Genomic DNA, 12,387 nt, shown 5'->3' on the forward strand with positions numbered 1-12,387 from the left:
AATAAAGATACCTGTAGGAATACACAGTAATCCCAAATCACTAATTCTTAATCAAATGATAAAGAGAATCAAAATGTAAGTAAAATAAATAAACTTAAAATCCCTGTATTTAACAGTTTATTTCAGTAACATGATCAGAAAACAACACATAAGACACCAAAATTTCCTTCAGTAAATTGTATTCTTATCTGTCCATTAAACTGTTCATAAAACTCGGTCGTTTCTTAATTTTTACCGCAATAAATTGACAACATCCCTTTACAATGAATGTTTAAAACTAAATAAAAATTGAAATTATCATTGATGTATATACAAATAGCACTTTAGGTACATATACAAAATTAAAATAAGTTATCATCATTCAGTGTTTATCGTGATTTTAGTTTGAAATCCCTATAAATGACAGAACTAAGCATCAAAAGGATCATGAAACAGCCAGTGCTTGTCAAAGACACAAATCAGATATTCCTTTAAAAAATATCTTGAAAGAAATGAAATGTTCAGATCTGTCTCCATCCACACTCAACTACCCCCTCTCCCCTTCCGCCTTTCTCTTATTATTTTCTTAAATTCTTACAATGATATTAATTATGAGTATAATTGAACGCACACATTCATGATAAATTGTCTATTCATTAATTTATTTTGGAAAAATCTGAGAAATTGAGAAATGGATCGTCAGTATTGAGAAATTGGTCTTACATATAATCATATTTGTTGTAACAAATTGACCAGGATTTCATAACTGGTATATAACTGGGACAAAAGTAATACACACCCTGACATCAGGTACCCTTAAAAATAATTATACCGAGCACTATAGGATTTCAAAGGTTTTTATATCCACCCACCCAGTCCATCATATATATGCTACAGATTTTTAGAGTTATGACAGTAATAATAATCTATTTTTCAAATACTTCTACTGATCATAGAGCCATCTTAAAAACATTTGACCTTATTGACAAAACAATTGACAATATACAATGTACCAGTATAAGTAAAAAAAAATGTTTAAAATTGCTTACTCAAATAATGTCTGTAACCAAGTTGCGAATCTTTCAAATTTGAAAATGTATTGCATATATTTGATGTACATATTTCCTCTATCATTGAAAAGCTAAGGAGTCTTTTCGATTTCCCTTACATCCTTGTATTTATGGGCACTTCAATCTCGTTATTTATCAAGAGATCAACTCTATCTGAATCACATGAAACAATTTTCTTTACTGCATGTATACAGGGATATTTTCGCCTTTCAACACTTGCAAATGGTTTCGCCCTGTCTTAAATTCACCGAGACATGCTGGTGTATTAAAGAGATAAAGTGGAACATTGGAATTCGCCCAGTCTTAAATTCGCCCGCTGAAAATGAGGGCGAAAGGGGCAAAAATAAAATGGAGGCAAATATTTCCCTGTATACAGTATGCTTATATAGTCCAATTAAAGAAATCACTGCAGATATATAGACACATTTCATATATTGTAGCACCTTTTATATGTAATTCTGTGCCAAGTGTGAATAAGAAAACAAATGTTTAAAAGAAATCATTAAGAGAAATAACTTACAGACAAAACAAAACATAAAATTCAATTCCACAGTTTTAAAACACATAAATGCTATGAATGTGTGAATGAAAAACTTCAGCGACAATAATAAATTAGTTTGTAACTCCCTGTATTACAGGGAGACACAGTTAAAAAAAATATACCGGATAACAAACTCAAAAATCCTAAAATCTCAACAGAACAGCATCAAACTTGGCAAGCACGGAACCTTAAGCACACTGTAGATTTAGGAATTGTTCATCGCTATACGCAACCTGGAGTCAAGTCTTTCCGTCTCAACAACACAATATTTTGATCACATGATGCACACAGAGAATTTCACTAAAAGCACATGTATCTAGAGTGGGGACATATCATCAGGAATTATCGAACGAGACCTGATTGCGCCAGTCTTCTCTCTGAACGTGTTCAAACAATGCTGCACGGTTCTGGTTGTCTCCCTTCTTTACCCAGTGTCCGTACATTTTGAACGTGCAGCTGTCGATGAGTTTGCGAAAGTTTTTGACACCATACGGATTAGTTTTTATAGTTTCTACAGGTATAGGAGGTGGATTGTAATAGAAAAACTTCAGTCTATGGAAAAATCTCACACAAATAACAAGGGCCTGGAAAAAATAGATATCAGAAAATTAAAATTAAATCCTATCAACAATACAGACATTTATAAACAATTTAAAAAGAATTATCTTCACATAAATGCGACATTTTAAAAAAAAATGATCAATTTATGCCATTAAAAATATATATATAATCTCCAACTATAAACTTACCCTAAATGTCCTCCTTGGGAAAAATTGCTTTGGTGGCTTCAGCTAATAAATGAAAAAAAAATTTCAATAAAATTACCCATCATAAATTCAATTCATGCACATGGGGAAAATGTATGAGAAATACAAGACACCATATAAAGAGGAGTATGCATCAAATACTAGTTGAGAACAATGCAATTAAGATTTTTCCATCACCACTGATGAGTATTTTCAATGTTCAGTGTATGCATATTGATGAATATTACCTCTCTCTTGAAGAAGGGTGACTCTAAAGCCTGCTTTGCAGAGAGCCTCTCTTTTGGGTTAACCACCAGTAAGTTAGAAATCTACAATGTAATTTTTCATGAAATAAGTTACTCCCCTTTGAAAATGAGTTCAGAGCTGCATTCACAATTGTAGCAGCTAAAGTACCTAGCTGTATGTGGCCGCTATGATCTGGAATGATATATGTTAGCTTTGCAATTACACACATTAATTCATTTAGTACATTCATTACTACCTATATATCTAACCTTGCAGCTAAGCCAGCTGATACGATCTTGAACATAGCCCAGCAATATTACAGTACTTTATTGTCAAAAGTATGTGTATACTACTTGTCACATACAGAACTATGCTTTGAATTATTGTGTACATATATCATACCAGATCTTTAGCTGTTTGGCTGACATCGTCCCACTCGGGACTTCCAAATGTGTAGTTGGCCTGCATGATCATCCTCAGCATCTGCATCTGTTTGCGGTGCCAAAAAGGAGGAGCACCACACAGCAAGGTATACATGATGACACCACATGCCCACATATCCACCTCCATGCGGTAGCCTGGGACGTTATCATACATAGAAACCGCCAACACTTCTGGAGCCAAATAGCCTGGTGTTCCACAAAGTTCTGCAAAATGATTATCAAGAACTTAGAGTTTATTTCTATCATTTGTAATACATGTACATGCACCAGATAATTATTTCACTAAATAAAGGTGAAATAAATCACATATGTCCAGTACTTTTTAAGGTCTTGTATTTTATGTAAGAAATAGGAATCTTACCTGTGAGTTCGTCATCTTCACCTAGTACTGTAGCAAAGCCAAAGTCTGAGACTTTGACATTCAGATTATCATCTAGTAGAATATTTTCTGGCTGGAGAAAAATATTTGAACATCAGTTTACAATGAGATTCAAATATGCAAAATGTCAATTACCGTACTTAATAAAAACAATAAATGTTTTTTAAAAAAAACAAACCCAAAAACAACTGCCACAAAAGAAATAATTAAAAAAAAAATACCTTTAAGTCCCTGTGCACTATATTTTTACTATGTATAAACTCTACTGCTTCTATTAATTGCTTCATTATGATCCTGTTTAAAAAGAAAACACATTACACAAATTTAAAACGATTATTAACAGTATACCCACACGTCAACAAATTATTTTACAAATTGTGCACCTACCTTGTGCGTTTCTCTGACAGGGTCACCACCTGAGTGAGGTAATCAAACAGTTCTCCTTGCTTGCATCTACAAGAAGGACAGTAGAGGGTTTATTTTCCAATTAGTTACATGTACAAGTTGAACATATACATAATTGTTTGTTGCTACATAAAGAAAAGGCAAATCCCAACACAGACATTACCTCTGTAAGTCAGAGACCCCACTGTTAAATAAAGCTTCCAGTGCTCTATAGTTAAGGGTACTTCTAACACTAAATGCACTCTGTTCTAAACAAAGTTCCATTGCAATTCAAAGTTTGATACATCAAACACAGAAAGGACACCCTTAATACTGCAGCAGCCAGACGAGTTAATACATTTATAAATAAACCCCAAACAAATTTATGGGTTATCTATAAAAGCTTTTTAATTCCGAGGCCAGGGGCACTTGCTGTGATCAGTTGAAGTCTAGTGGACATGACATAACAGGTGATAATGCTACACAACATCTGGCAGGTGACCTGTTACAGGTAGGTATTTATAACACCTATCTATTGGTCAGCAATCAATAGTTATTGTCAATGTACAACCTGCCATGCACAACTGAGATTTTTTTGTTTAGATATGGCAATGAGACAGTGCTTATGGTGACTCAGAATTAAATCAGGACCTTACAATACTGTGTATAAATAGATACACCTGTTTACACTGCTCAGTGCAGCTTGGTCAATTTAGGAGAGATTTAAGAGAAAGTATTTATAGTGACATGTCATGTAATTAGCATCATTACCTAATAATGGTTATAATTATAATCACACTGTGGGTCATATCACATGATAGGAACTGCCAATGATAATTGTGCGTAATTTCAGTAATCATGTTATATTACATTACTTTATTACAATAATGATAGATACTTACAATTCAAAGACAAGAAATATAAATGTTGGTGTTTCAAATGAATCATGAAGTTCAACTGAAAAATAAAAACATACGAGTAAAAAGCATTTTCTTTTTACAAATCAACTGTTTTGTAAATTCTATACAGCCGTTTTATGATAAATCTAAACCGTCTGCGTACTGATATTGTCATGGCCATTGCACATTTTGAGAATATTGATTTCTCTGACTGTGTCTTTCTTGGTGAGGTCTGCTTCATAGATGTCAGACTTTTCTCCACTGATATCGATAATTTTTACTGCAAATTCCCGCCCTGTCTCCTTTTCTATACATCTTCTCACAATACTGCTTATTCCTCTGTAATAAATATTTAAAAAATGAGCTGCTTCTCCAACAAGTTGATAATGAAATAATTTCATATGTAAACTGACACATATATGTTTACAACCATATATTTTCATAATATTTACTAATATTTACTAATTTACTAATTAACAAAAATGGATAGCAGGATATCATGTAAAAACATACAGGAAAATCTTAGAATCTGTATCAACATACATGTATATGCATTTATTCAGAGCAAGAGATTATAAAACTGATCGAAGGAGATCATTAAAACTTTTATCATTTCCTCATAAAACTGATAAAAGGAGATTTTTAAAACTTTCTCATCTTTCCTCTATTTCAACAGTGATTGTTTACTGAAATGACCAAAATACATGTTCAGTTTAACCACATCATAAAATGTATACATGCATGTACCGAGGTATATTATATTTAACCATGAGCTGTCCCTGATTATTGTGGTTTAAACATTCTAATTAGATAAACAGTAGATGGTTGACACATAGAGGATACAGAGATGTAAACAGGATGAGCTAGCTAGGAGACCAACAGTATTAATAGCCATTTGTTGATGAATCACCAAAAAGAAGATGTATCAGTCATTTACTTTACATTAGTTAATCACCATAATATATTAATTGATATAGCCAGCATACATATTTTTATTTACTATGTACATCAAATATACTTAATTTCAAAATTGATTCCGTATACAGTAAATAAAAAATTATTTAATTTTACAGGAACCAAAACTTAAGACAAACAAATTATATAGACCTGTCATGGAAATCAAAGTAAAAGTTTCCACACCAAATCAGCTCATTGGACTTTCTAACAGCCAGAAATTGCTTCATCTTATACTGTAGAGTGTTGCATACAGTGTGTATATATTATACCCAGTGCTAATAGGTAAACATCTCCTTCACAACTAAGTTGGGAAAGAGATGTTTACCTATTTGCAGATTATTTTTGAGTGAGCTGGGAGTGGGGAAAAGTTTGTTATTATCAATTCCACACAAATATGTTTACATGATCATATTGCCCAGTAGCCTACCAAACCCAATAGGATTATGTGCCTCTGCAAATTTTATAAACATCATATGAAACTATTGTAGACATGTACATTTCAAATTGAGGAGAACCTGAACCTAATATAACCTTATTACAATGTTATATCACTGCTAGCTAGGAGACACGTGCTTGACCTAAATTCTGTGACCTACCTTTGCGAACGTTACACTTGAGTGCCAACAAGAATCTGAACTCTTTGGGTCATTAACAATATTAAGAGGTATATTCCAGAAAAAGTATGAAGTACAGACGTCTCAAATTTCATGCTAAAACTAAGCTATACAATTAACTTTCAGTAGCCCCGATAGAACTTCTTGGTAAGGTGTAAACCAGAAATAACTTGATTTTACTTCTACTTATGAAAACCAACCATAAGACATTTTTTAATCTAAAATGATTCAATTTTCACAGATCTTAAATTATGGCATGCCCCCATGGATATCCAATTCAATTCAAAGATTTTTAATTTCAAACAACTTTGATTTATTTGGAGTGTGTAAACTAAGCAAGTCAATATTCAACAAACATATGACTTACATGCCACAGATTTCACATAGAGTATATGGAGCTCTTTCACATTCCTGAGCATACTTTGTATATCCATGACTATTGTCCTTCAGAATGTAATCGATTTGTGTTTGGTCAAATTTTCCCCTCCTAATGAACGACATTAATGATGAGTGTGTAGAGTACACATTATGCTGCCTGGTCTCCACACGGTGGTCCAATTCCTTGTGATCAGAGGGCCTCGTTGTTTCTGGGCTACCCTGAGACCCGTGCTGCCTCAGCCCCTCGCTGGCTGGGTGGCATCCCCCACACACATGATGTACGGGCTGTAACAGTTTATCCTCCTGTCTCCGTAAACCAGATGTCAATTGCTTGATGATCTTCTCATCACCGGATAGACAATTTCCTTTCCCCATACTGCACCAAGTTCTGCCCTTAACATGGACAACCATCACACAACAACTATTCGATCTCCTAACAAAGCACTTATTATGGATGGAAAAGACCCTTCTTTTAGAAAAACGTCACCCCTATCCCATGGTTTCAGTTGAAATCGGAAAACTAGATCAATCCTGCTTTGATATTTACACTCGCTGATACCAGGGTCTATATTTAGAAGCCCTAGTTTCCCAGCACATGCTCTGCCATGTGCTGGTACTACTGTGAGGCTCTCAACCAGGAGAGATCCTACAAATTATATAACTTTACCTTACTAGTTAAACTAAAGTTTAAATACTGTTAAATCAGGATTCTGGTATGAACCTTTTATATAAATTGCTATTCATGGTCAACATATTATGTTAAAATTTATGCCTCTGTCTGCACATGGCAATACTGACAAATTTTAAATTCTGCAGAACCTCACAAATTTATGGGCCTATGAATTCTCATGGTGACCCATTTACCTAAGATCAACCTAGAAATGCAAGTAGCTTATCAGTTCATATGACATAATAATCTTCCTCATGTAATTGAGTTATTCGTGGTATCAAATGCAAAAAAATGCTTGTAATGTATTTGTTTTGCCATTGAAAATATTTCTCTCTCTTATACCCTTACCTCCTAATCAAGTTATTCTATACACACTTATAAATATATAATTCTTCAATGTATAGTTCTAATAAAAAGTCCGACAGACAATGTTAATTCAGTTTGATGTTGACCGGTCTGTCGATAACACCCATACTGTTATTGACTGGCCACTAAAGCTCATCATTTGGTGGACCTGAAACAGAAATCTTGTCCCCCGTCTCTGGAAAATGTTTCTGTCCTCTGGCCCAACAATCACCTGTTGCCCTCATACACAGGTCAATGACCGTAAACTAGCTATCATAATTTACATAAGCTACTGACTGAATCTTGGACATTCATGTCCCTGGTTTATTATCAAAGTTTATAGTTGAGTGTATCGATAAATGCATGTACATGTTACATTTTATGTCAAGTCAGAATGTATCCACCTTGTAAAAAAAACAATAGACAGATTAATCTTCACTTTTTTTCCTGTTTTTTTTTTTTCTTTACAGTTTTTAAGTTGATAAGCAAACAATTGCCAAATTTTCTCTGAGTATGAAATTTATTTTTCCACGTAAATTATCTCAGGTTATTGAAGAAGTTGAACTCCTATAACAAGAACAAAGAAACAACTGATCCAAGTAGGACTGATATGAACTTATCACCTCTTGATATATGATTCACCCAGTGAAATGACAAAAACAAAAACAAAACAACCCAACAGCACAATAACAACTGACTGAATTAAGCACAGTAAATATAAAGACTGATATCACTTCACAGATTTAGACGCCTCTATATGTAGAAATGACTCACTGGTCATTGTTCTAGCTTGTTTGTACTTATTACACATGTATATACATAATCAAGTCAAGTACAAGCTGATCACTGTTTTTCTTCCTTTTTTGATGTAGCAGACGTCAATATAAACTCATAATATTCAGTCAAATATTTTTTACATACAGAGTCATTTTCATATCAATATAAATGGCAGTCTATTTTACAGTAACTGTTGTTATATAGTTAGTATCAACAGAGTAGATATTCTGATGAGTTATGAAAATATTGTAAAAAAAAAAATAAAAACATTGCCAATCTGTTTTATTTTCTGACAGAAAAATTATTCAAATTAAAAACACTGCTTGTAAAATTCTGGACAGGTATTGTGTGCAATTGTGATACCTACATTTCAATTGAACAGCTATTTGGTCACCCAACTCTCTGAGTGCATTCTGGTTTTGATGACAGTTATGCATCTAACAATGTTAGAAAGAGAGGGGGGAGTGGGTGTAAGTGGGGTGTAAAACAATTCTCCTCACCTCCCTAGAGCTTCCTTGGGCTCATATTTAGCATAGAATTCCTTGGCAGCATCCCTGGATGGTAGATCAGCATCCACCATATCATCTTTGGCCATTTTCCCGGACTAAGAGGATGCATCAATATCACAACACATCATTCCCTTGGGAACTAAAGAATGGGCACAACTGAAACATCAAGAGTTTGTTACAGTATCAAATTTGGATTTTTTGATAAAGAAACAGAACCTGCAAGGATAACATGTAACAGTAGTTGTGGACATGTCAGCTGTACTTGGTTAGAGTTTTGAATAACTGACTTGTTGTTTTTCATCTCAATACATCCTTAACTGAATAAAGCTTATACATTGTGTATTGATTCAGTGGGCGATAGCATTCCTTTCAGTTCTTCTGCCCACGCCACAGCAAAATCAGACTGATACATCATCTGTTTGCCATTACACAAACATACATTGATATTCTGTATATTTCTGAAGATTTGATAAAGAAAAATCTTCAATCTGAATATTTTTTTTTAAACAAATTATTAATAATACAAAAATTGCCATATCAGACAATATGGTACAATTGACAGAAAATTGGTATTCAATGATAGATATTAATAAGTGTACCCGATATTCAACCACCCAAGGTACTAATTAATACACCCCTTCAAGGTCATTAGTATCACTGTGACTAATAGAAGAGCAAGGTAAGTATGTCAGGGTTGCCTTGTATGCCTTCCAGCATTCTGACATCAGTCTCACCCAGTAGATGCAGATTTCATCAAATATATACAGTAGCTATATACACTAGCTACTCTTACACTTGCTATTCAGTATCAGTTAGTTGAGTTCCCTGCACCAGTTACATGTATGTCCGATATAATGCAATTTAAGTAACCGTACACAGTTAGCATTTAGAAAATTGAGTTTCTTACAACCTGTAAAAGGTAAATCTTTGTATAACTTAATGTTCCTGTAATACTGGATTAATCGGAAACTTTTGAGATAGTATAAATGGATCAATCTGCAGAACACAGAATTTTTTTTTTTAAATTGTCGCTATTTATCAAATTCATGAGAAGATGACAGGAAATGTTTCTGACTAAGTTCTATAAAAATATGAAAATTGTGCCTTTATTCCACCTTTTAACCCCCTCCACTTTCCCAATAACCATTCAGATTATGAAATATTTTTGTTCATAGTCTGTACAATATTTCGTAAGGTAAAATACAAAATGAAGCCAAAGGAGAATAAACTGCTTTTACATGCCAGGTACCAGGAATGTCTCAGCCAGACATGCAAATTTTTCACATACTTTCAGGTCATTTCTTATAGCAGCATTGTTCTGTTTGGCAGATGGGATTTAAACACACTGGGTAAATGTAAACACAACTAAGCTTTACTGCCAACTCTTTGGCATGCTGTGCATGTATATCATCATTTAGTAATGTCTGGCACATGCAGAAAAAATAATTTTAATACTTTTGGAATTATTATATATGAAATGAAACAAAAGGGTAGAGGTTTTCAAACAAAAATATGAATGTCATATAGCAAAGAAAAAGCTGTCACATTTCATTCTTTTAAAAATGGCAAAAGAACAGGGCTGAATCAATACATGTACTGGTATGTGATGGTCAAGTGATATATAATACAGTGTTTTGCCGATACACCAACATTAAGTCGGATTTGAAATTTGTGCCTTTAAAATTCAAGAGAGAAGTTTCCAATTAACGAAAGTCTGGGATATTTAAGAGAACAGGCTTAAGTTTTCAGAATGTAATTAATGTTTTGAAAATATTGCAAGTCCCGTCAAGCAACAAATACATGTACACGTATGATGGTTCATCATTCCATCTAGCTTAAATGGCATCAAAAAATTATCACCAAACATCCTATGAAAATGATGGAAATGTAAAAATCAAAACTTCATATACTGGTCCTGAAAATGTGGTAAATGCCCCTGTATTTCTGAAAATGCCCAACAGGCAACTAAATTGTAACTCAAACATACTGGATATCACATCTGTTCAGTACATTGTATCTTATCATATTGGAAATGACCAATACATGCCCATGCAAAAGAGACAAATATGATGGGCATCACGAGCCCTGTCAGAGATACACATACACATTTCCTGTCTTTTTCCTGTCACTTCACAAATGCATTATACAGTCATATTTACATTTTCCTGTGTCTTTGTCTGTGATAACACAACGAATCAATTTTGTAACATATAGTTGAGTACATATCATCAATGAGTATTTTAACATTTAATCATACCGTACATGTACAATTGCTGAAAATATTATAAGTAATAAGAAATCATTCTTAGAATATAATAAAATGATTTATCGGATTTGATCACCATTGATATATTTGATCACCTCATAATACCAAAAGATATTCTTTGCTGTTTGACCTTTAAATTCACAATTTATCTGTGATGTTACAAACTGACTCATGGTAAAAATACTATATGGTGTGAATCTAAATAGAATGAAATCACATAGAATCCAAATTTTGCTTAAAAATGTTAATTAAAAAAAAAATCATGTATGATCGACTGCATTTTAGTAACATAATTTAACATGCGATTTATAGAGAGATGATCAGGTTGTGCTATGCTGTTTGGCTACATTTCGACAATGTTTGATAAAACATCAGATAAAAATATAAGACATGTTAAAGAATACACCATTCCTGTTCGATTTTTCTTTTACAGCCAAGGCATAAACTAATAAAACATGTATGATGACTGATGTTATATAAATTATCTTTACATCTTTTGCAAAAGAAAAACTACCAGCTTTGAAAACACACATGTTTACTAGCATATAAGACAAATACTAAAATATCCTTGAATTCTACCTACTTTCGTGGCGTTCCGTATAAATTCAAGCACTAGATTCATTATTTTATGGTTAGAATTTGTGTTTTCATTTCCATTTTGAGTCGTCATGCGCATTGAGTTCGGATTATTTAGAAGAATCCCGAGCCCGATTGAGAGAGAGAGAGAGAGTCTCATGGAGCATGTTCGTTGTAGAACACGTTAATATTGAATTATCTTTGGTTTAACGTGGTCTTCGTGCTGAATATAATGCAAATATTTCAATAAGTGATTTTTCAAAAACACAATCATCATGTATATATGCACATATGCTGAAAAACCGACACCATATGAAATGGTTATATGGGTGGCCTAGTGGTAACGTGTAGGCGGTTTTGGTTTTGCGGTCGCTGGATCGCTTTCATAATGTAGGGAAAAAAATGTTTAATTTCATACTAATTTTTTTTTCATACTAATTGTTAGACCATAATTAATCACCTAGTTGTCTCGGAACTTTTCCGATTTTTTTCCCGATTACGACAAAGAGCACACGACGGGTGTGACCGGTCAGCAGAGGAGGGTCTCACTAAAAAGCGCCCGGGAACGCCCGAGAGCGCCCGGGATATTAAAATAGCGCCCGGGAGCG

At 33.6% G+C, this 12,387-nt stretch overlaps 1 protein-coding gene across 4 annotated transcripts; it reads right to left on the bottom strand.

Annotated features, from left to right (window-relative positions):
* Positions 1 to 102: 102 nt before the first annotated feature.
* On the bottom strand, positions 103 to 11,888 carry LOC128188688 (phosphorylase b kinase gamma catalytic chain, skeletal muscle/heart isoform-like). 4 transcript variants are annotated; one of them, XM_052859898.1, is made up of 11 exons: positions 11,787 to 11,888; positions 8,929 to 9,093; positions 4,851 to 5,026; positions 4,691 to 4,745; positions 3,792 to 3,857; positions 3,626 to 3,698; positions 3,387 to 3,477; positions 2,985 to 3,229; positions 2,585 to 2,665; positions 2,340 to 2,381; positions 103 to 2,174 (listed from the first exon to the last, which is right to left on the bottom strand). In XM_052859898.1, exons 2-11 carry the CDS (start codon positions 9,021 to 9,023, stop codon positions 1,926 to 1,928), a joined length of 1,173 nt encoding a protein of 390 aa, XP_052715858.1. In that variant the 5' UTR covers positions 9,024 to 9,093; positions 11,787 to 11,888; the 3' UTR covers positions 103 to 1,925. The 4 variants fall into 4 exon arrangements, with proteins under 4 accessions (XP_052715858.1, XP_052715857.1, XP_052715856.1 ...); XM_052859897.1 differs by having other exon boundaries at positions 11,783 to 11,880; XM_052859896.1 differs by lacking the exons at positions 8,929 to 9,093; positions 11,787 to 11,888 and adding an exon at positions 6,626 to 8,877.
* Positions 11,889 to 12,387: the final 499 nt, after the last annotated feature.

This window comes from Crassostrea angulata, chromosome 6, assembly GCF_025612915.1.
Source record: "Crassostrea angulata isolate pt1a10 chromosome 6, ASM2561291v2, whole genome shotgun sequence".
Lineage (NCBI taxonomy): Eukaryota > Metazoa > Mollusca > Bivalvia > Ostreida > Ostreidae > Magallana > Magallana angulata.

Excerpts from the sequence above, each read along its gene's own strand:
- LOC128188688 (XM_052859896.1), bottom strand. The coding sequence starts at position 7,047 with ATGGTTGTCCATGTTAAGGGCAGAACTTGGTGCAGTATGGGGAAAGGA. Across the intron at positions 3,699-3,791 it reads CTGTCAGAGAAACGCACAAG|GATCATAATGAAGCAATTAA; the intron begins GTAGGTGCACAA and ends CTTTTTAAACAG. Across the intron at positions 2,175-2,339 it reads TCCCAAGGAGGACATTTAGG|GCCCTTGTTATTTGTGTGAG; the intron begins GTAAGTTTATAG and ends TATTTTTTCCAG.